The sequence below is a fragment of the Chrysochloris asiatica genome, unplaced genomic scaffold (assembly GCF_000296735.1).
Source record: "Chrysochloris asiatica unplaced genomic scaffold, ChrAsi1.0 scaffold00128, whole genome shotgun sequence".
NCBI lineage: Eukaryota > Metazoa > Chordata > Mammalia > Afrosoricida > Chrysochloridae > Chrysochloris > Chrysochloris asiatica.
The window spans coordinates 5,471,388-5,495,432 of record NW_006408646.1 but is presented as its reverse complement, the minus strand read 5'-3'; the positions used below and the strand labels follow the sequence as shown (position 1 = coordinate 5,495,432).

Genomic DNA, 24,045 nt, shown 5'->3' with positions numbered 1-24,045 from the left:
CTTATGAGACCAGCCATAACCCTTGAGAAGTTCAAGGACAAGGACAATTTACATAAGTCAAATTTTTGAAAAATCAAATGCTTGCTATCAAAAAGAAATCTATAGGAAAAGTCTTGGTGTGTAGGGTAAGCACTGTACTGCTAACTTCAAGGTCAGTGGTTAAAACCTACTAGCCCACTCCTTGGAAACCCTAAATAGGGACACTATGGGACAGAACAGACTCTAAGGCACTTCACAACAATAGCATAGTCACTCATAATGGGGAATAATCAATCAATCCCCTTTTTGTAATTTTTTTTTACATACAACAAAACATTTAACCATTTTCACATGTACCTCCCAGCCATACCATCACCACTATTCATTTTCAAATCTGTTCTTTCTCGCTCTCCTCTTTTTTCCATTTGATTCCCTTTTTTCTTTTTTGTGTATGTGGGCAAGTTCTCAATGGTATGTCTTAATGAGAAAATAAATAGACATTGTTTCTCTTCAAGTACATGAAACAAACAAAAGCAAGCAAGTAATCAATCCTGTTTTTAATGAACATAAAATTTTCCCATTTTGAGTTTGCTTTAAGCAGCAGTCACCTGGTTCTGCCATCAGTTGACCAAGCCTATTTCATACTGTCTGAAGTTCTCAATCAGACTAAAGGGAGAGGAGACAAACTGATACAATCCAACTTCTACACAAGTTTCATTAGTACTGTTTGTGCCCTATTTTAAATTTTCAGGTGTCAAGAAGGTCCCCAGCAGTGGGGTCCTAAAGGACAGCCAACACTCCATGGGATGCATGCTTTGGGCCTTTCCCAAACCAAAAGCCAATAAGTAGATTCCAACTCATAGCAACTCTGTATTAGGTTTCTGAGGCTGTACATCTTTACAACAGGAGAAACCTCATCTTTTTCCTGTGGGTCCTCTCAGTTGATATGAAATAGACATACACTACTAGCATTCCTGAGTAGACTACATGTATTTACACTGCATCTTTAAAATAAAAACTGAAGCAACAGAGCTGTAGCCTGTTATTAACTGGCACTGGCACAGGGATGAGGCCTCATCAGACATGCTGGGCACACAGCAGGCATTTGATAAGGACTCGTTCATTTGTCTCAACATAAAACTATGACTCAAATGACAGATTTTAGAAGCTCTGGCCAGAGAGACAATTTGGGGCAGAAGTAAAGTCTCTGTGTAGCACTAACTTAGGCAGGAGCGGCCACTGTTGTCATCTCTAGTCACCCAGAGCTGTAAGAATATGAAGGGGCTTCACTGCCATTCAATTCCATGTTTCCACGATTTTTTGAAGCCCCATTGTATGGACAGGTGGTGACCAACAGATTGATCTTGATAGTAAGAGATGTAAAGTTTCATGTAGTGTTTCCAAGGGCTGCCAGACTGAGCAAATAAAAACACAGGATGAATTACTGAATTGGAAATCCAAATGTAATTGGATGCCCTGTGTTTAGTATGGCAATCTTACTCTAGAGAGAATAGAAAGATACAGTGATTCCCTACCATTATTACTCTAGTAAGGTTTCTGAAATGTTGACTACAGAAATGCCTACGGAGTTTAGATGTGGATGATGAAGAATGTACTTTCTTAAGAGTGAAAAAAGGTAGGGTTGAGAGTTGCCTGCTCCTGGGCCACAGTGAAGGAAAGGACAAAAAATAATACAGTTACGACACAGTTTCTCAACCTCAACACTACTGACATTTGAGGCCAGATCATTCTTTGCTGTGGGAGGCTGTCCTGTACATTCCATGATGCTTAGCAGCATCCCTGTCCTTTACCCATTACATGCCAGTAACACACCCTTCCCCTAGCCTCTCACAATTGTGACAATCTAAAATGTCTCCAGACATTGTCAAATGTTCCCTGAGGGTAAAATCGCTTCCACTAGAAGAAGTATAACTAGTAGTCACAGAACAAAAGTTTCTTCTCCAGGCAGAAATGCTCAGTTCAGTCCTGGGCCAGAGCATGCCCCTACCAGGAAGGGAAGGCCTTTTCAGGAAAGACCATCAGAAACCTTTCACCTGCCAGAAACCCTAGAGAAGAATCACGGGTGAGCCAGGCCAGTGGTGCTCAGCATGGCTGTGCATACATCACAGCGAGCAGGGCATACTCCCCAGCCTTTGAAGATGCTCCTTTTAAGTGGAACCTCCCCTCCAACTAGATTCTTTTCAACTCTCTTCCTGCCTTTGGGACTTGAGTGATTCTCAGCTGAAAAGGCCTGTATATAGGAGGTTCAGATGGCAGCGGTTACACCAGATGCTGCAGTCTCTAATTTGATTGAAAGGATATAATTAGACAACAGAAACACTTTAATGAAAGAGCAAAACATGGAAGGCGGGGAGGATTGAAGGCCCTTAACTGATGCCAAAACCCCCACCAGTAATAGAGGCTTAGAGTCTGGGGAAAGAGAAGGGGAAAGCCCCTTTAAAGGACAGTCCCCATCCTGTTTATTTCCCCACAGACATAGGAATAGGGATTTTATTATTGTAGATTTCCACTGTATTTTATGTGGGAACAATCTGATTAAAACCAGAACAGTCTTCGGGAGAACATCAAAGAAAAACAAATATGACTTCTGTGGTCATTATTAAAAATATTTTTACCAGCCCAATAATTTTCTTTGAAGATGAATTTTTATAGATGGAACAGCAGCAAGTCATTTACATAAAGCAATGGGATTGGTTAACAATGTCTACTATTCTAGAAGAGAACTACTTGGCCGCCATGTTTCCATGCAACTTTAGGATGCCAAGGAACACACACAGACATTTAACATACCTGCTTGGAAGATACACAGAAACCATGCTGAGTTAGTTAGTTAGAACAGTTTTTAATCATTTTTAAAAGTTGATGCTGGGTTGTTTTTTGTTTGTTTGTTTTCTAGATTTAAAAGCCATTTGTTGCTCAAGTCTGAGTATACTGTTCTAGTTCTAACTGAGAATCTAACCAAACTGAAAGAAATCCAGCCCTCGAAGTCTGCAGTTACTAATGTGGTGTGACACTTGGGTTTGGAAGCGACTGCAAACTCCTTAGCCCACTAGAAGCAGAGCCCCGCCCTTGTGGTAAGTTGAACAATAAAAGTTTAATGCTTGGGCTACTTGCCAAGGATTAAATCAGTGGCAAGAGAAATTGGAAGCCTGGCCCCAACAAACGGGAACCCTGAGGGGGTCCTGTTATTACTGGGAGGGAGACAGGCAACCATGCATCTGAGGTGGCCAAAACACTTGTGTCTGCAGAGGTGCTTTTTAACACCCAACTTCATTCCTCTTCAAACTGGTACAAGTCTAGGCTAAGGAAGTGTTTACCTAGAAAGAGGATTTTTAGGAGGGAGGGAATCCCCTAATTGCAGGCACGGTTCTGTGGAGTGGCTGTTTGTGAGAATAATGGACACCATTCTGACATTTTACAGTGACCTTTTCCCTTTCTTTGGAGAGCTGGTGTGGCGCTGTGGCTTAATGTACTGGACTGCACAGTCAGTCTGAACCACAAGCTTGGTGGTTCAAGCTCATCAACCACACCTTGGATGCCCTATACAGGGCCACTATAGATCGGAACTGACTTGAAGGCACTTAACAACAACAAGGATCCTTGGCGGCACTGTAGGTTAAGCCCTGGACTGCTAACCACAAGGAGAAAGATGAGGCTTTCTGCTCCCGTCAAGAAACGTTATTCATGGTCGTGATGAGTCTGAATGGACTCCAGGGTAGTGGGTTTGGTTTTGGTTTTCTTTGCTCTGTTCAGTTCAAGTCCAAGGTAGTGTCTCTGAAGGTGAGGGCCAGGGAAGAAGCACTGCCTCTCTTGAGGACCAGAGGAAAACCTAGAAGTGTCAGCTTCTCCTCCTACACCAATACTTCCCAGTTCCAGCTGGAGTGTCAAGGTCAGCCTGATGCTGCCTTCAGTGTTAGTCATCATTCACCTCCACATGGAGGCTGCTTAGTGAGCCAGCCGGAGACAAGCCTGCCAAAATATACCAGGAGGCTTCCTCTTATGTTGTCCTTAATGAGCCTTGGTGGTGCAGTGGGTTAAACATTGGACTGCTAACTTCAAAGTCAGTGGATCCAATCCACCAGCTGCTCTGAGGGAGATAGATGAGGCTGTTTGCTCCTGTAAAGATTTACAGTCTTGGAAACCCTATCAAGCAGTTTGACTCTGTCCTGTCCTGGTGCGGCACTGCAGAATAATGTGCTGCACTGTAAGGTCGGTTTGAACCTCAAGCTCAGCGGTTCAAGCTCATCAGCCTTTCCTCAGAAATCCTATAACAAAGGTCACTATGAGTCAGAACCGACTTGAAGGCACTTAACAACAACAACATAGGGTCTCTATGAGTCCAGATCGACCTGAGGACAGTGGGTTATGTTGTCTTTATTCACCAGGCAAAAAAAGAAAAGACAAAACAACTCAGGCAAAAGCTACATCTCCAAACTTCCGGCTGCTCTGGAGTGTTTTGCATTAACTGTTCCACAGTACAAACACAATCAACTTGGTATGCTTGACTGTTTCATTTTGTTTTTCAAAAATGTTTTAGTTAAAACAAAATAATCAGCCATGCTAAGCACACTGTTATTTTTCAAAGGCCATTTTGAAAATGGTGATAGAACTATGGATATGAAAATCAATTGCTTAGGAAAGGGATAGATTTTTTTTTTCCTTTCTCTTTCTGGCTGCTTTTCCCTATGTCTCAGGATGGGTGCCACCTGCTGCCTGGGCTTTCCTGAGAAATGAACCTCTCTACGGTTTGTTCCGAACAACATCTGCAGGCATAGTTTAACACAACATACATGGGCCAGTTCCAAGATAGACACTATTTTCTTTATGTAGTGACATTGAACCACACAGAACTTCTCCTTAAAACATTTTATTAAAAGGGCCTTTTTAAAGATCCAAATGTATGTGCATGAACTTTTACCAAACCAAACCTGCTGTGTGTCCACTCTGACACATAGCGACCCTACTGTTGTTGTGAAGTGCCATTAAGTGGGTTTTGACTCATAGCGAACCTGTATAAGGTTTCTGAGGAGCTGCTGGTAAGTTTGAACTGCCGACCTTGTGGTTCAAACCGACAGTCGAGTGCTTAACCTACAGTGCCACACCCTATGAGGACAGAGTAAAATTGCTCCCTAAAGCTTCCGAGATTGTAAATCTTTAGGAGCAGACAGCCTTATCTTTCACCCATGGAGCAGCTGCTGGGTTTGAACTGCTGATCTTGAGGTTAGCAGGTTTGTGTTTAATCCATTGTACCACCAGGCCATATCTTTAAAATTCGTTCACAATGAAAGGTAAAAGGTTCATTCATCACCCAAATCAGGTATGCCTGTCCCCTTTCCAAACCAATGGACACGGAAAAAAAAAAAAAATCAGTACATCTGGCCTAAAGCAGAGGTTGGCAAAGTCCAGCTTGGGACACAAATCTGTTTTTGTCTAGCCCGTGGTATTTTTTAATGGCTGAAAAAATAATTAGAATACAGATATTTTTGTGACCTGTGAAAATGACATCAAATTCAAATTTCTGTGTCCATAAAGTTTTATTGGAACACAGCCATGCCTTTTATTCACTTTTTGTCTATAGCTGTTTTGTGCTACAACAGCTATGAGTAATTACAACAGGGAAGGTATGTGGTCCTCAAATTTACTATCTGGGCCTTTACAGAAAATGTTTGCTGACCTTAGGCCTCAGACAGGGTTCTGAGCTCAAAAATCCTAAAGATGTCCAGCACCAAAACTCCTTACTCTGTATATTATGAAGCTATTTAAGTAATATATTTTATCTTAAACACTAACTGTTTCTCACTCAACTATGCTAAGCCATGAAAGTATACCAATAATATCTACCTATAATGAGTATAGAGTCCTGGTGTGGTACTATAGCATAAGCATTGAACTGCAAAGTCGGTTTGAACCACAAGGCTGGCTATTCAAACTCACCAGTTGCTCCTTAGAAACCCTACACCTGGTCTCTATTAGTTGGAACTGACTCAAGAGCACTTACCAACAACAAGTGTACTAACTTGTTATTTACTGGTGGGAAGCCTAACTGGAATTCCTTATTGTTTTGTTGTTGTTAAGTGCTGTGGAGTCAGTTCCAACTCGCAGTGAACCTGTGTAGTGTTTCTGAGGAGCAGCTGGTGGGTTTGAACCTATTATCCTATACCTTATGCTACAGTGCCACACCAGGACTAGGATTTATAAAAGGGCTCATTGCACATCTCAAACATTTAAATAGTGTCGTCTAGGGGTCAAAACAAAATTTTACAATAGAATCAGAGTTCTTTGATACCAAGTCAAATATAAAATTAACCAATATGCTGTTGTTGCTGTTAGGTGTTGTCAAGTCAGTTCCGACTCATAACAACCCTGCATAGGGTTGCTGACGCTATAAATCTGTAGGAAGGCAGAAAGCCTATGCTGACCTTATAGTTAGCAGTCCAGTGTCTATCCTACAGTGTCACCAGCGGTCCCTAACCAATGTATCTGAGGGAGCTTTACAAAGTTCATGGGCAGTGTGTACAAAAAAATGGGGAGGGGAGCCTCAGGGGAAAATTCCATATTATTGTTTAATTACATCTTTCTATGAATTTTTTGAAGCCCCCTCATCTGTTGGTTCTCTCTTCTCAGCACCAACTTTGTAGACAGGTTTATTAGCAGTGTCCCCAAGAGGGGCAGGACTTTGTTAGAGTACAAAAATCTCACTGCTAACTGAACTACTAGGTTTTATGGTAAGGCATGGTAGTTATGTGCTGTGGAGTCGGTTTCGATTCATAGCAACCCTGTACAGGGTTTCCGAGGCTGTAAATCTTTACGGGAGCAGAAAGCTGCATCTTTCTCCTACAGAACAGCTGGTAGTTTCAAACTGCTGTCGCTGAGGTTAGCAGCCCCATTCATAACCACTATGCTACCAGAGCTCCTGATGGTAAGGCACACTACAGGTTAATGGGAGGAATTCCAGATGAGGAGTTGGAAGAGAATATGTGTCAACTATAAAGAGTATTTTACAGAAACTGTAACCTGAGTCAAGGACCCTATTGATGAATACTTGATGGCTCTCAAAGCCATACACAGGAGCAGAAAGAACTCAAGTGGTTGAAGCCCACCTAGCTTACTCTGTTCTTCCTACCCTCCCCTCTCTCTCCCCTGCAGATCAGTAAATTCCAGATGGGATCTACTAAGGAGAGCCCATCAGTCCTATGGCCCAGGCAGTTTTGCTCCTTGAAATGAGAGTCTAGATTCTCCCAGTAACCTCTATCTTGCTTCTTGTCAGTCATGAAGGAAGGGAAAGAATCAAAGGAAAAATGGACTAGGAAAGGGAGATAATTTGGTCCTGGTGTGGCTCTGTGGGTTAATGCTCTGGACTGCAAAATCGGCTTGAACCTCAAGGTTGGCAGTTCAAGTTCACTAGCCGCTCCTTGAAAACCCTATACAGGGTCACTATGGGTCGGAACCAACTTGATGACACTTAACAACAACATATTGTAATGCCAAGGAGCATTGATGGGGAATGAGCTAACTGTATTTATAAAATCGGCTTTCCAAAATGTAAACCACTAGTAATTTAGGTATTATAAAGTTGTGCAGAATGTAAGTATTGAAATAATTTTTTCCATCCACACATTTTTTGAGAAAATTACAGTATCGAAAAATATAAAATGGTGAGCTTGGCATATCCTCACAGTCAAACGTGTTTTTTATTGGAAAGGATTTAAAAAATTAGTGGGTAGGCTCTAGACAGGATGTGCTGCTGAAGACCATGTGGTAGCTCCCTAAAACTCATTCTGTAACCAGAGAGAAAAAAAGTCAGAAAGACACTGATGTACCAAGATGGTAAGAAACCAAGCTTTTGAGGCTCACTGAATTGAGAACTTGGGTCACTTGTCACAAGTCATTTCACAAGAGTCCTGGGGGTGGTACAAACAGTTAAGCACTCAACTACCAGCCTAAATAAAGATTGGTGGTTCGAACCTACCCAGAAGTGTCATGGAAGACAGGTCTGGCAATCTGCTTCTGAAAGAGCACAGCCTTGAAAATTCTATGAAGCCATTCTACCATGCACACATGGGGTCACCAGAAGTCAAAATCATGATTCGAAATAAAAGTACACCAAAGCACGGGCTTCAAACTATATAAGAGCTGAGTTTGTCCCTTTCCAGCAAAGCAAAGGTGCCAGCCGCCTTCTAACAATTATGATCATGGAGTTGGGTCAGTTACTGCTTTTCAATGGTATTATTCTGCCTTTTCCAATAGAGGAACCAATTTATTTCCACCCATACCTCTCTCTGTGTGTTGTTGTTGTTAAGTGTCGTCAAGTCGGTTCCAACCCATAGCGATCCTGTATAGGGTTTCCAAGGAGATGCTGCTGAACTTGAACCACCGACCTTGCATTTCAAATGGCTTTGGGCCTAGTGCAATAACCCACAGCACCACACCATCCTGACCACACAGATGGTAAAGTGGAGCTAAGGGGTTACTAGGTTACAGTTATGTTGACATAGTCTAGCTCTCAGAATGTCCCTCACGGACAGCAAACAGCAGAAGTGATCAAACAACAAAAAAGTCCCATAGGTGGCTGGCAATCACTCAGAAACCACTTACTGTGCCTTACAGTGACAGCATTTGGAGACACCCTAACCCACACCTTGCATTGATCTAAAGCCAAGCTTTACTTTTTATAGACATTAATCAGACTGGAAGCTTATAACATTCCCAGGGCAAATGAGGTGTCTAGCACTTGGTGAACTGTGCAGCGCTATTAAAAGTATTATTAAAAGATGTTTATTGTGTGCCTTTTAGATGTGGGAGCATTCCCTTCAGTAAATCATTCAATCCTCCCAATTCCCTGCAAGGCAGGCATCGTTATTCTCCCCCTACTATACATGAGGAAACTGAGGCTCAGAGAGCTGAGGTCCTAGCTTTTTCACTCCCAGAGGCCGGTTTTCCTAGCAGAGCAGACTGGTAAAGAACACTTCCCATCCCTTTAGCGAATGCCCAATGTGCAACACCCAAACAGCAAGCCGACTGGGCCAGACTACGCCCTCCTGCCTACTCTTCAACTTGGAAAGGATTCTGCTGAGAGGAAGGGTGTGTGTGGAAGCTCAGCGAAGTCCCAGCTTCCATCCTGGTCCAGGGCCCCATCACAGCAAGACCTGGCCTTGCCCTTGGCCTGGGCAGCGGGTGGGACAATGTAGAGCTACTACCCTTAGGACGAGCACCCCTACATCTGTCTGAGAGAAACTTCCCTTCTCCCCTTCCTCCCTATTGGGCCATCACCTGAGTCACCAAGAAGTTCAAAACGGCCCGGAAGGGAGGGTGGGAGACCCTGCTGGGTGAGGGTGAGGGTAAGGGGGCGGGGCGGGGGGAGGGGGAATTCAAGTCAGCAGGGCAGGTGGGCTTGGCTGCCGAGAGGTAGAGGTCAGCTGGGGCCAAGCGGGAGCAGCCAACAGAAAAGAAGGGTGCCGCTTCCCAATCTCTGCACTCGCTCCTGCGCTAGGGGCATGGGGTCTGAGAAGGCTGAGGTGCGAGCGCGTGGCTAGGGGTCGTAGGAAAGGGGACCGGCCCAGAGGCATCACTGAAGGGCTTGGGGCTTGCCCACCTTGGGCAATACCCACCCCTATCCCCTGCCGCTTAAGTGGGGGCCACCCCGGACTGAGGAGCCGTAGCTGAAGGACTTGTGGAGGGGACCCCGCGAGGTCCAGGGATAGGGGTCCCGGACCCAGGTGGTATCGCTAAGGGGCTTGTGAAAGGGACCCCAGGAAGTCCTGGAGCTGGGGGTCCTGGCTCGAGGGGAGTCGCTGAAGGACTTGGGGAGATTTCCGGGAGACCCTGAGGCTGGGGGTCCGGGCCCCCTGACAGGCTCCGCGCCAGGGGCGCTCACTCACCGGGTCCGGGCGCGGGCCGGGCCGCCAGCGTGAGCGCTGCAGCGGAGAGCAAGGCGAGGCGGGCGGCGGGCGGCGCCATGGGCCGTCAGTGCGGGGCCCAGGGGCGCGGCCCGGGGGAGAGGGGGCAGCGCAGGGAGCCGGGGGCGGCCATGGGAGCGGGACGCGGATCCCGAGCGTAGCCCCGCCTCGGCCGCCAGCCGCCCCGCCCTAGCCCGCCTCTTCAGCTCCGCAACTGCCCTGGCAGCCGGGGGCCCGCCCGACTTGGCCACAAGGCCTGCGGGCGGGTCTCATTGCGCATGCTCGACCCGCCCACCCGCTCTCCGCTCCTGCCAGTCACGACTGGGCCCCTCCTAAGTCCGCACCTGGGCGCTCCCCTCGGCGCTCCCATTGGTCCGTTCGAGGGGTGGGACCAGCAGGTGAGGGCGGGGTCAGGGGCCTGCCACTGAGTCCCCACGCCTGGGTTTGGCTGGGCTGGTTCGTGCTGGGCGCTCAGTAACCCTTGCTCCTCCTTCACACGGGTCGTGACCCACTCGGGCTCAACCACAGCAGTAATAATGAGAACAGCAGTTTCAAACCGCATTTCCCTGCTTGGCTCGTCACAGTGATGAAAAAAAAAACCCAGGGTGCTCTAGTGTCAACCTGACGGGTTCGGAGCCCACTTGGTTTCCCCTGGGACAACTTGGGCAAGTTTAACGGAAAAGAAGCTCTCTGAACCGCTTCTGTATTTAGCAAAGTGCCCGCAAAGTGCTTGACGAGCTAGGTTATTTTTTCCACCTCAATATTTGCAGCCACAAAGCCGTTTCGTCTCTCACAAACTGTGCCAACTGGTGCCGAGTCTCAGCCTTTTGTAAAATGGGAATGATTAAAGGACTTCCCAGCATCTGATGACAGAAGCAAGTAAAGTCAGGGAAAGAATGGGACGATGGCTTTAAGATGAGTTCCTTGTCTTAGATTCTAGAACACGAGTTTGGAGCGCGTGGCTGGCTCAAATTCGCGGCCCACGTGTCGGGCCTTCCCGTCTCCTCCCTGCGAGGTCTTCCCTGGCCCCACCTGGGGTCAATCCTCGGGATCAGGTCCCGGGCCTCCCCTTCCCCCGCATCCCTGAGGCAGAGGGGATTTTCCTTGGCTCCCGCCTAAAGCGCGGCGGTGACGCCCTACCGGGCAGGTCTGGGCGGTGAGCTGGGCACTTTCAAGCACTGGGTCCCAGGCTGCAAGTGCGGGCTTGCGCCCTGCGCTGCGGCGGCAGCATCTGGCCTCGTGCTCTGACTTGCCACTCCTAGAGCAGCGCCGGACGTCTGGGGACCCAAGGCTCCCTGCCCACCTTGGATGACACTTGTGCCCCTCTCCTTCCCCAGCCACTCCCCTCCATTCCACTCCATCCTGCAGCCCCTCGGGCGCAGCTACCTCCCACGAGGCCTCTCAATCTCCATCCCTCTCCACCCACATGTCCCAGCACCACTGCAAGAAAGATCTTGTTCAGTCATTGTTTTCACTCTTCGGCTCCTCGGTCCCAGAATCTGATGGACTCCTTGCTAGAGCACTGTGCAGCTCTCTCCTCGCAGAGACCCTCCTCCAACATTCCACCTTGGTGTCTCCCACTCTGTCATCCTCTTTTCTCCACCGTTTTGGATCCATCTGCGACAGACCTGAAAATCTTCAGGAGCATCTTGAAAGAAAATGAAATGCAGCGGTCATCAATAGAGGTGACCCTTCCTAAATTCAGGAATCTTTGCATGGTGCAGAGGGTTAACACCAGCTGCTAACTGAAAGGTTGAAGGTTCGAGTTCGTCCAGAGGCACATCTGGATGAACCTGGTGGTCTACCACTGAAAAATCAGTCATTGAAAACCCTTTGGAGCACAATTCTACTGGGATATATACCTGAAGCTGCCATGAGTAAAGTCTACAGCAACTGTTTTTTGCTTTCATTCAACAAATATTCAAAGAGGTGCATGCCACCTCCTGTCAACACCCCCCACCTCCCACCAAAAACAAAACACTAGCCCATTTCTTAATTTATGGAATTTACATTCTAATGGGGGGAAGGAAAAGAGACAGTCAACCAACTTGAAAAAAAAAAAAAGAACTTCAGAGAGGAAAAGGTTTTTCAAACAAAATGGTGGTATTGATAAAGAAGAATCTATGGGCCATTGACATAGGATGTTCCAGAAAGATTCTAACAAAATCCAACATAGCCCTTTACAATTTGTACAGTTTGCAGGGTCTCTCCCATCTCACCATGGTTTCTGTGGGGGGGGGGGGCGGGGAGGAGGGTGTCCAGGGGAACTAGGAGATGAGGCTTGGAGACAACGTTGTTGTTGTTAAATGACATCTGGTCGGTTCCAAGGTGTGGCTGGTGGGCTTGAACCACCATCCTTGCAGTTCAAACCGACCTTGCAGTCTAGCCCATTAACCCACAGCGCCACACCAGGACTCAAATGTATCTTTAGCCAAATCTGGGTTTTCCAGTGCTAGGCTTCCCTGCAGACCACACCCACACTTAATAGTGGCCTGGCCTGGCTCCCTGTAGGAAGGAAGACACCCTGTCTTTATTTGACTGGCTCCAACCCTGTGTACAACCAAGGACTGCCTGTATAATTTGCAGAACCCTGAAATTCTGGAACCCCTTGTGGAGACTGTTCAGAATTTCAGATGGTGACAGCAGAGCATCCTTCTTAGTATGGGGACCTGTGTGACTAGCTCCAGAAGGACAAGATATTTCCCTAAGGACAAGAGAATTCAGAAATAGACAGCGTTACAGCTCCTGCCCCGGCTGGCTGCTCTAAGGAACATCCCTCCAGCTCCCCGCTACCCCCACCTTCTCCTTTCCAGCTTAAAGCTCAGCACAGGTGACGGAAACAGTGCACAAGAAGCTAAAAATACAGCTGGGCAGCTCTAGGTCACAGTGTTTAATGGCTCAGGTCCTGTGCTCAGTTATGTGGCCCTGGCCTCTGGTGAGGAGCAGTCCGAGATACTGATTTCAATGCTTTACATACCTGGGGCATTGAGTGGCTTTATTTCATGGAAAGAGTGAGGACACAGCTCTGGGGCCTCCAGGAAGATGTTGGTGTCTGTCTGCTTGTGCTCTGTGGTCAGGCAGTAGAATTTGCAGAGAAGCTGGGACACCCAAGTTGGTGGAGTTGGGTCATTCTAGGTGGGATCTTTTCTGCTCCAATGACAGTGTTATCTAATTATAGAAACAATGGCAAACAGGTACAGAGCATTTTCTAAGCATTGTTGTTGTAAAGTTACTTCAAGTTGGTCTGACTCATAGCTCCCATAGCGCTGACTCAGAGGGACCCTGTATAAGATTTTTGAGGCTATAACTCCTTGTGGGAGCAAATGTTTCATCTTTATCCTGAGGAGCAGCTGGCTGGTGGACTGGAACCACCTACCTTGTGTTTTGCAGTCCAGTGCTTATCCTGCAGAGCCACCATGCTCCTACTTAGCACTGTTGTTGTTATTGTCGTTAAGTGCCGTTGAGATGGTTCTGACTCATAGTGACCTTGTATTGGGTTTCCGAGGAGTAACTGGTGAGCTTGAACTGCCGACCTTGCAGTTCAAATGGCTTTGCAGTCTGGTGCATTAACCCACAGTGCAACACCAGGTGCCATCAAATTGACCCCAACTCATCGTGACCCTGTGTAGGGTTTCTGAGGAGTGGCTTCTGGGTTAGAACCACTGACCTTACAGTTAGCATTCCAATGTTTGTCCTACAGCACCATGCCAGGACTTCTACTAAGCACTAGACAGGTGCTTAGTTGAGCCCTAGAAGTGTAGTGAGCTACATGTAACTGCAAGGTCAGCAGTTCAAATCTACCAGCCACTACCCCTATAAAGATTTACAGCCTCAGAAACTCTATACAGGGTCTATGTTGTTGTTTTTATGTGCCGTGGAGTCGGTACCAACTCATAGTGACTCTGTACAGGGTTTCCGAGGCTGTAAATCTTTACGGGGGCAGAAAGCCTCATCTTTCTCCCGCGGAACAGCTGGTAGTTTCGAAGTGCTGACCTTGCAGTTCGCAGCCCGATTCGTAACCACTACGCTACCAGAGCTCCTTACACAGGGTCTATACAAGATCACTATAAGCCAGAACTGACTCAATGGCACACAACAACGATAACAACAGGCAAGTGCTTAGGTGTTTGTTGTCATAGTTCACACACTCTTCACTGTAGTCCTGTAAGGAGGCACTGTTACCACCCAACTTATACAGACAGGCTTAGTCTGTTGCCTGCCCAAAGGTCACACAGTAGTGGAACTGGGCTTTGAATCTAGGCAATAGGACTCCAGGCCTATACTCTTAAGCACAATGTTAAATTATCTCCTTGTTCTTATAGACATCTCTCAACAAATACTTTCTGATCATCCAGGCCCGGGACCAGGGCGAATCTAGTGACTCATTTATCTCAGGTGCACAGTTTAATGGAATCCCCAAAATCTCAGGTGTTGTTGTTAGTTTCCATTGAGTTGATTTGGCCTCATGGTGACCCCCCCCATGTGTGCAGAGTAGAACTGCTCCATAGGGTTTTTAAGACTGTCATCATTTGGAAGTAGATTGCCAACTCTGTGTTCAAAAGGTACTTATGGGTGGATTCAAACCACCAACCTTTGGCTAGTAGTCATGAGCTTAACCATTTACACCACCCAGGGACTCCTTAAAACATACACACAAAACACACACATCAGTAATCAAATAATATTTTAATGAGGTATCTTAAAAATCTAACTGTTCATAGAAGAACTACAATTAGTAGCCAAAAGGTAGAAACAACCCAACTGTGGATAAACAACATGTAGCATCTACAATGGAATATTTTCAGCCATAAAAATTATTGAAGTACTGATACATGCTACAATGAGCATGAATCTGGAAAGCATTATGTTGAGTGAACGAAGTCCAACACAAAAAGGCCACGCATTGTATGATTCCAGTTACATGAAATATCTAGAATAAGCAAATACATAGAGACAGAAAGCAGATGAAGCGGTTGCCAGGGAATGGAGGGAAGTGAGAAATGGGGAGTGACTGGTTAATGGGTATGGCATTTCCTTTTTGGGTGATAAGAATGTTCTGGAACTAGATAGAAGTGATGGTTGTACACTGTTATGAATGTAATGCATGCCACTGAGTTGTACACTCAAAAATGGTTAATCTTACATGATTCTTAGGTCAATTTAAAAAACATCTAAATAATGCGAAAAAATCCATGATGAACAAAATATTAAAATTTCCAATAAAGACAGGTTTTGTGTGACTAAATTTTCCTTTCTCCTAACCTTCAGTATGAATTGGAATAGCACTGTTACCTGATTTCTGGCTCAGGCAACCAGTGATGCAAAATTGAAGAGCAACAGCAGTTTGCTTCTTCTGATGGGGTAAGGAGAGAGAAAGAATTTGGTCTTGAACATAATGAGTTAAAGGTATCTATCTGCAGGTCATCTAAAAGGTCCCTGGGTGGGTCAAATGGTCTGTGCCCAACTACTAACCTAAAGACTGTCAGTTTGAACACACACAACCAAGAAAATCCTATGAAACATTTCTACTTTGTAATATATGGAGTAAGGAGTTCTGGTAGCATAGTGGGTATGAATCGAGCTGTGAACCACAAGGTCAGCAGTTTGAAACTACCAGCTGCTCCGCAGGAGAAAGATGAGGCTTTCTGCTCCCGTAAAGATTTACAGCCTTGGAAACCTATACAGGGTCACTATGCGTCGGAACCGACTCTACGGCACATAACAACAACAACAACAATATATGGAGTAACCAAAAGCCAGGCTTGACTCAATGTCAACAGATAAGGTTTTCTTGGATTTGTCAGGGCACTCTAGTAGCCATATCTGAGAACTCAGAGGTGGTTTGGGTTGGGAACAAGGAAGTGGGAGTCTTCCACACCAAGGGTCAGGTGAGAGGTTTGGGACAGCAGGTACCATTATAACGCCCACTTGGTCTGTGATGGGTGCACATTCAGTACTTGTGGTCTAGATCATTAAAACTTAAAACTTGCAGTGTGGTTCAGGAATCTTCACATTCTCTCCTATCTAAAGCTTTGCTTTTCTCCCCTATGCCTTCTGCCTCATGAACCTCAGATATAATCCCGTCTGGGTGTGGAAGTTCATTGCTTGGGTACTCAAATAAAAACCTCTTTTGAGGAAATAAAAACCAATGAAATTCCACTAGAATTTTGGGGTGGTCATAAAGGGGGAAGAGGAGAATTAATATACCTTGGTTCAATTTCTTCTTCATTAGCTGATACTCCAGAAAAAAACAAAAACAAAGAGAAACTAAAGAGAAGAAAGGTACAGGAAGACAGGAAAAAAAGAAAGATTATAGGAACTAAAAATACAGTGAGAAGAACTTGGCTAAGCATCAAAGAAGGGCAGATGTGTTTCCAAATAGAAATGGTGGTTTAGATATGTCAGGAAGCCCAGTTCAAAATGATGGGTGGGAATATGATTATTTAGATTGAACTCAGAGTTTTAAAAGCTTCATGGGATAATCCAACTGAGAATCAGGTCTTTCAGCAACATGGAAACACTCCTGCCTCAATTCCAAATTGTCTAGATCAATTGTTGGCACCAACAGTGGAAATTCTTGTCCTGGTTTCAGGACCCTGAACCAAATAGATTCTTTCCATCTTGACTTGATAGTCCTGAACAACCCTCAATGGAACAATCTCTTTTAAAGACTAGCCACTTTCCTTAGCATATTCTCAGATACCCACATCTCTTTCCTTTGAATGAAACATGGAATATTCTATGTGACTCCCACAGCTGGAAGAAACACATCTTCTGTAAACACTACTTTTGTGACGTTGATTGAGTTGACAAATATTTACTGAAGATGTAGCATGAGAACAGTGGTGCCGTGATATCCAAGTTCTTCAAGGGGCTCATTGTTCTCATAAATCAAATGGATGCACATGTACAACTTGAAATGAAGGTCTAATCAAATGTTAAGCTGTATTACTCAGACCATGTGTTACAGTAAAGTAAGAGAGTAACACTCAAGTAGGACCAGATGAATGAATTGGCCATAATATTAATAGTGTTAATAAGAATATTATTTATCGAGCACTTACTATGTGCCAAGAGCCATGCCAAGTGTATTACATGCATTATCCCATTTTATCCTCACCATAAGCCTGAGAGAAGCGCTATTACTATGCCCATTTCACAGATGAGGAAGTGAAGACAGTGAACTAACTTGCCCATGGAATGATGGGTCTGAGATGCAAACTCTGGCAGAACAACTCCTAAGTCCAGAGAAAGTCTCATGCAAAGATAGGACTAGAGTTGGTCCCAGATGTGATATTTGGTTGGGCTATCAGACAAGGGACAGAACATCACAGTGATGGTTTGCAGAGTGGTTACGATCAAGGGTGGTGTAGACCTTGGTTAAGGACACAGTTCTTGAGCAATCTGTAGTGGTTACGAATTGGGCTGCGAACCGCAAGGTCAGTAGTTCGAAACTACCAGCTGCTCTGCGGGAGAAAGATGAGGCGTTCTGCTCCCGTAAAGATTAACAGTCTCGGAAACCCTGTACAGGGTCACTATGAGTCGGAACCGACTCCACGGCACATAACAACAACAACAAAGTAAGAATGGAAGCAATACCCAAACTCATAGAACTGTTGATAGCTTTTCGTGAAATGATGCGTACAAAGTGCCTAGAAGTGTTTTTGGCATATAGTAAGGATTCAATAAATATTCACTAATTTTATTGATATGGGATTTCTGGTGTGGCAATGTAGAATCAGCACAGGACTTGGAACTGCAAGGTTGGTAGTTCAAACCCATCTGGTGATTTTTGGAAACCCTCTGGTAGAGTAGTGGTTACGAATCGGGCTGCTAACCTCAATCAAGGTCGGCAGTTCAAAACTACCAGCGGTTCCACGCGAGAAAGATGAGGCTTTCTGCCCCCGTAAAGATTTACAGCCTCGGAAACCCTATGTTGTTGTTGTTGTTATGTGCCGTGGAGTCGGAACCGACTCATAGCGACCCTGTACAGGGTTTCCGAGGGTGTAAATCTTTACGGGAGTAGAAAGCCTCATCTTTCTCCCGCGGAGCAGCTGGTAGTTTCGAACTGCTGACCTTGCGGTTCACAGCCCGAGTCATAACCACTACGCTACCAGAGCTCCTTCGGAAACCCTATATAGGGTCACTATTAGTCGGAAGCTACTCCACAGTACTTAACAACAACAACATACAGGGTTGCTATGAGTCAGAACTGATGTGATAGCACTTAACAACAACAACAATTTTATTGATTTGGAGAAATAGCACAAGCCAAGGTAACTTGGTAGGGTCCATAGGAGCACAGTTAGTTTAAGTGAGTTACATAAAGGGAGAGAAGGCAGAATTCAACTGAATCCAAAGCATTTGTTTGCCAAATGGATAGCTCTGAGCTAGAAGAAGATTCCAAGTGATCTTCAGAGCCAGAACAGTATCAGGGAGTAAAAGGCTTAGGGACATCAACCCAAGTGAAGAGTGTCTGGAAAGAGGAGGTGCAGAAAAGAAAATTTATGACAGGGAAGGAGAGAATGCAGGACTCCTCTTCGTATGCTTTTCTTGCTGTTTCTTTTCTGTCCCTGTGATGCAGAGTGAAGGCAGACAGTGACTTACAGGTAGGCTGGTGCCACCTCTCCAAGACTGGCTGGCTTTGAAAGCACGCCTGCCTGCGCAGCCTCCAGACATTCGCAAACCCTTCCCAAAGACAAACCCTTTCCACCGCCCTGCTCTAAAGCTGACCCACCTCTTGGGAGGTGAGGCCAGGGCTCGCTGCTGAATGGGTCCCATTGTCCTCTGAAACGTCTGTGGGTCCAGCTGCCATCAGGCCGGCAGTGCGGTCTGCCTGCAGGCTTTGATTCACTCCAGGGACAACACTCAAACATTCAAACAGGCAACACATGCGATTCCAGGAGCTCCTGCCAGACACAGACAAGATTTTTCCATTCTTTTGCCCTCCTCCCCCTAGGGAGAGAGCCTCTTCTGGCATTCTGTGTATGAAAAATCCAAACCACCAACAGGACAAACACCTGATAAGAAGTGAGGCATTGCTCAAGAGTTCCCAGGAAGAGGCGTCTTTGTTCTTGTTTCAAGCTCTTGACGCTCTGAACAGCTCTAATTACTGCATCTGCCATGGGATACAAAGTAAAACCACATTCCAGAAACTGTGTTGTCTCCTGGGGGAGAGAGATGCAGGGAGAGGTGTCCAGGGTTGCAGGGACCTGTTCCTTTTGCTTATGGTCCTTAACTTGGGCAGTTTTTCCGAGAATTTCACAGTATTTTCTTTATGGACATGGAGAAGGGCACTTTTACACATGTAAGGATGCATTTCACTACCTGTAATCCACAAATCTGGCCTACACACATGATGATGTTTCGAAGCACAGCATGCTACTCAGAGTTAGTTGTGTTGATTCACTGTGATCCTTCCTACAGGACAGAATAGAATTAGCTCATAGGATTTCTGAGGAGGTAAATCTTTACGGTAACAAATGATCAGATCTTTTCGCTCGTGGAGCCACTGGTGGGTTTGAACCACCGACCTTTTGGTTAGCAGCCAAGTGCTTAACCATGTATACTACCAGGGCTCCTGCCTCAGAATTTCAGATCTTCAAAATCCACCTAAGTTATTTTGGGGTGGGAAATGAGGACTTCAGAAGCTCCAGGAATATTAAGCACAGCAAAATAGAATTTCTTCTACCATAATTTAACTATAAAAACTGATGATGTAACACCCACCTAGATCCACATCACAAACCAAAATGACATCACAAATACTAGAGATAATGGTTCAAAACTGCCTGTGCAAACTAAACAAACTGTAATTTGTCCCTCCGTGACTAGGCAGAGAAAGGTGACTAGAAATATATATTAAAAAAAAAAAATAATAACCCCAAATAAACAAAAACAAAAGAGAAAAAAAGGAAAAAGGAAAATACATATTGCTTCCCCCTACTAAGCTAGCTAAAATAAAATTTAAGGCAACCGAAACATGGTAAGGTGATTTTATTTTTTTATAGCTGCCATTATTTAGAAAGTCAGTTCTTTTTAAGTGTGTGGTTCTTTTCTATTCAGATTGTTCTCTTGCTCTTGGCTGGTTCCAGGAAATGGAGGCCAGTAGTATTTATCTTGTACTTCTGGCTTTTATGGACCCCTGAGTGTATTTCCCTGTTAAGCAGCTTTTCTTGGTTTATGGTTGTTTGTTTAGAAAGTATATTCAGTGTTCGGCAGAACTGTATCTGCTGCCATTTCTGGGTGGCAGCTTGGAGGGGTGGCTACAATGCTTAGAGGAAACTTAAGTGACTATGTCTCTGATTCTGGCCACCAATTCCCTCATCTTTCCAGCAGACAGGAATTGCTTCTGTTCATTCCTTAAAGTACGGCCCGACCCAAACTTCCTGCCCTTCTATGCTTTGTCCTCCTAGACCCTGGATACATCACTATGATCTTGTAAAGTTATTATCTTGTCCTTACTTGGCCCAAAAAAGTTTTGGTGAGGAGAGAGGATGTGTACCAAGATTTCTAAGAGCTATGTGGCTTTAATTAATACTATGTTTCCAAAGTAGGTCCTTTAGTCCCTGCTTAAGAACTGGCCTGTTTTTACTGCTTTTTCTCCCCACCCACCCTCCTTTGTAATTCTAGCATCCAATCTATGTGAGACGAGACCTCAGCATCCCCACCTATGGACTCCGACAGTCCATCTTGCTGAACACCAGACTTCAGGACTGTTATGTAGACTCACCAGCTCTCACCAACATATGGACTGCCAGAAAGTGTGCAAGGCACAACACCCATGCCCCTGCACCAGGTACCACCTCTTCTTGGGAAGTTGTAAAGAATCCATTAATTGCCAGTTCGTTCTCCTTGGTGAAGCTTGTACTCAGACGACAACTGAAGGATCAATGCTGTCCTATGCCGCACAAGTCTGAAGAAGCAAAACCCTCGAAGAGATTGAAGCCCAAGGACAATTCAGTGATGAAGGCCACCCAGCAGCGTAGAATCAGAAATTCTAGCAGTTTCAAGAGCAAGCGGCCAGCAGGGCAGCAGCTGGTCTCACCTAGGCGCAAGAGGCCCACAGGGGGCATCAGCCAGGTAGATATAACGGGATAGGGTGGGGAGAGGAAAAAGGTGAAGTTAGAGGACACTAAAGACAAAAGCTTCAGAGATATAATACTAAGAGAAGGGAATCCCGAAGTTAAAGATGGGGTGTAGAGTGTTGCTTGGGCTGACTTGATATAGTACAGAAAGCACCAGATCTGCGTTTACTTCTACAAAAGGATAAGGAGGCTTTCAGAAGCATAGACAAAAGACAAAACAAAACATGCAGTGAAGGGAAAATAGGGAAAGGATGGGAAAGAAGGTTAAAGACAGAAGCATATGGTATTGTGTGCTGCTGAGTCTGCTCTGACTCATAGCAACCCTGAATAGAGTTTCTGAGAATGGTTGGTGGGCTTGAACTGCCAACCTTGCAGTTAGCAGGCCAGTGCTTTTCCTACAGCGCCACACCAGGGCTCAGGGCATAGTAAGGTACATGTACGTGCATGCATGCATGTACGACAGAGTTAGATGTGACAACTGTCCGAACTTCCATGCAGAAGATTGGTGTCCAGAAGTCTGCTCTGAGAAGTCAGCTCCATCACCCCATGGAGGCCAGCCAAGGTCCAAATCTCAGCATTACCACTGAGGATGACCTTGGGCTTAACCTCTTTGTGCACTGATTTTTATCATTTACAAAATGGGGGGGGGTGACCTTTAATAGGGTTTTAGAAAGATTTGCATTGAATACATGTAAAGGGCTTTTGAAGAGAATAAATGCTTTGGATGGTGGCATGGCAGGATACCTGTGCTTGTTCACCGTTTCACTGTGTGACCTTGGGCAAACGAAGTTCAATTTCCTTACCTTTAAAGCTGTCCTGCTGACACTATAGGGTTACAGGCAACACATGCATGGTATACATAAGAACACACTAGATATATGTTGGTTGTTGGTGTAACCAAGACTCTGGGACACAAATCCCAGATAATTATTCTGAGCACCCTTCTAGAGTTATTGGCTTTAACTTCTCTTCTTTCTTCCTGGCTAGAGTAAAGAAAGTTCAAAGGAGAAAAAAATAACCATCGGCCAAGATCTTGAGGATAGCTATGCTGAACATGTGGCTGTCACCCAAGTGCTACCCTGGGACAGTGGGAGAGCAGCCTGGAAGGGTCAGGCATTGCTTCCTGAAGCCAGAAAGAAACAGCAGTTGTCAGAAGACGCACTCACCATTCACGGCCTCCCAACAGAGGGTTACCAGGCTCTGTACCATGCTGTGGTTGAGCCAATGCTGTGGAACCCTTCAGGGACCCCCAAGAGGTACAGCTTGGAGCTGGGCAAGACCATTAAGCAGAGGCTCTGGGAGGCCCTGTGCAGTCAGGCTGCCATCCCCGAAGGTGCTCAGAAGGATCCATCACTGGGCAGGAAGCGGCCCCATGTCAGTGAGGAGCCCGTACCAAAGAAATGGCCCAAGTTAAAGAGCGAGAAATAGGGATGGGGCTCAGGGATTCGGATATTCTCTGCTGGATGTCTGAAAAATAAACACCACTTTGCACCTTCTGTGTGATCTCAGATTACTTCACAAGTTAGTAGCTCCCTCCAGGATGGCTCTCCCGATGTCAGGTTGCTTGGAGCTTAGACACTGCTTTTTATCTATAGGTGTTTGAGGGCCTCACACATTTCCCAGGCAGGAAAAGGCCCAGCAGATGAAGCTGTGTCTCCATAAGATAAAAACACTGGCCTGTGACCTCACCAGCTGCTCTGAGAAAGAGGAAGCTTTCCGCTCCCGAGATTTAAAGCCTTGGAAATCCTATAGAGGGTCACTATGAGTCAGAACTGACCTCTCAGCACTGAATAACATGTTCCTGTCTTAGTTCCCTAAGTGCTGCTCTAAGAGATATGCCCTAAGTGGGGTGACTTCCAAGAGCAAAAAGTAATTTTCTCCTGTTCAGCAGGTAGGCTTGCTTTGTGCCATTGAGTTGGTTCTGATTCATAGCAACCCTGTATAGAGTTTCTGAGGCTGTACATCTTTATGGGAGCAGAGAGCCTCATCTTTCTCCTGGGCAGCACCTCGTGGACTCAGGTCAGCAGCCCAGTATGTAATCAGGACTAGCAATTCAAATTCAGGGCACTGGCTCTAGGGAAAGTCTGTCATCTCTGTGGGAAAGACCTTTCTGTTTCTCTATCCTGGAGTTCCTCAAGTCCTTGGAAGTTTCTACACGGTATTTAGCCCCTACCTCCCATTCGTGTGTGTGCTAGCTTCCATCTGTGTCTATGCTGTTGTTTCTAGTACTCAAAAGTCATCACGTTTAGGAAACAAGCCAATAGGGCCTCATTAATATAACAAAGAAACCTCTATTTCCAAATGGATGATACCAGAAGCATAGGGATTAGGATTCCAACACATACTATTTTGGGAGAGGGACACAATTCAATTCCCTTTTTTAAAAAATGTGACTATAAAACTCTTGCTCATCAACTCCCATTTTCATTCCTTTCGCACAGTGTTGAGCAGAAAACCTGCTACCATGTGCAGAAAATAAACCTTCACTAGTGTCACCAGCACATGTCCCCAAGAATCTGGAATTTTTATTGATGTTTCAGTGGGCAAGTTGGGTTATGTAAGTCATCGTCGTTGTTAAATGCCATTGAGTCGATTCCGACTCCTAGCGACCCTCTATAGGGTTTCTAAGGAGCAGCTGGTGAGCTTGAACTACCAACCTTGCGATTCAAACAGACCTTGCCGTCTGGCACATTAACCCACAACGCCACACCAGACTCCATGTAAGTCATGGCTTCCATGTAAACTTCTGCTTCGTAGAGTTACTGTATCAAACACAGTAAGGACAATGAATAACACATACTTGATAAAGTTGTATTTTTTTTTTTTAACAGTCATTTGTACAATTTGTTACAAAACCATAGAAGACTACAACTTGTTTTAAATCATTTTTGGTCGGCAAATATGTAAAATCGGTGTGCAATTATCATGTATTTACAGGCCTCATGTTAGTAATTTTCAATGATTATTCCAACAATGTCACACTCTCAACATAAGACATGGCTTAAGATAAATATATTAGTAAATAAATATTCTGAGAACATATTTCCATAAATGAAATGTGC

General features: G+C 45.3%; 2 protein-coding genes across 2 annotated transcripts in view; one reads left to right on the top strand and one right to left on the bottom strand.

Moving 5' to 3' along the window:
- Positions 1–9,957, bottom strand: part of KREMEN1 (kringle containing transmembrane protein 1) — a 119,294-nt gene extending 109,337 nt beyond the window's left edge. The window contains exon 1 of the mRNA XM_006869301.1: positions 9,879–9,957. Within this exon, the coding sequence (XP_006869363.1) occupies positions 9,879–9,957 (79 nt within the window). The remainder of the gene's footprint in view (positions 1–9,878) is intronic.
- Positions 9,956–22,411, top strand: LOC102828314 (chromosome unknown open reading frame, human C22orf31). Its single transcript, XM_006869300.1, has 6 exons — positions 9,956–10,053; positions 10,123–10,294; positions 10,952–11,052; positions 11,265–11,385; positions 20,529–20,978; positions 21,971–22,411. The coding sequence occupies exons 1-6, from the start codon at positions 9,956–9,958 to the stop codon at positions 22,409–22,411; spliced, it is 1,383 nt and encodes a 460-aa protein (XP_006869362.1).
- The last annotated feature ends 1,634 nt before the right edge of the window (positions 22,412–24,045 follow it).

What these genes read in the sequence shown, in the direction of transcription:
- LOC102828314 (XM_006869300.1), top strand. Translation starts at nt 9,956, where the DNA reads ATGGGCCGTCAGTGCGGGGCCCAGGGGCGCGGCCCGGGGGAGAGGGGG. An exon ending in TCGAGGGGTGGGACCAGCAG is followed by an intron (nt 10,295 to 10,951) that starts GTGAGGGCGGGG and finishes CCTCGGGATCAG; the next exon opens with GTCCCGGGCCTCCCCTTCCC. An exon ending in CTACCGGGCAGGTCTGGGCG is followed by an intron (nt 11,053 to 11,264) that starts GTGAGCTGGGCA and finishes TCCATCCTGCAG; the next exon opens with CCCCTCGGGCGCAGCTACCT.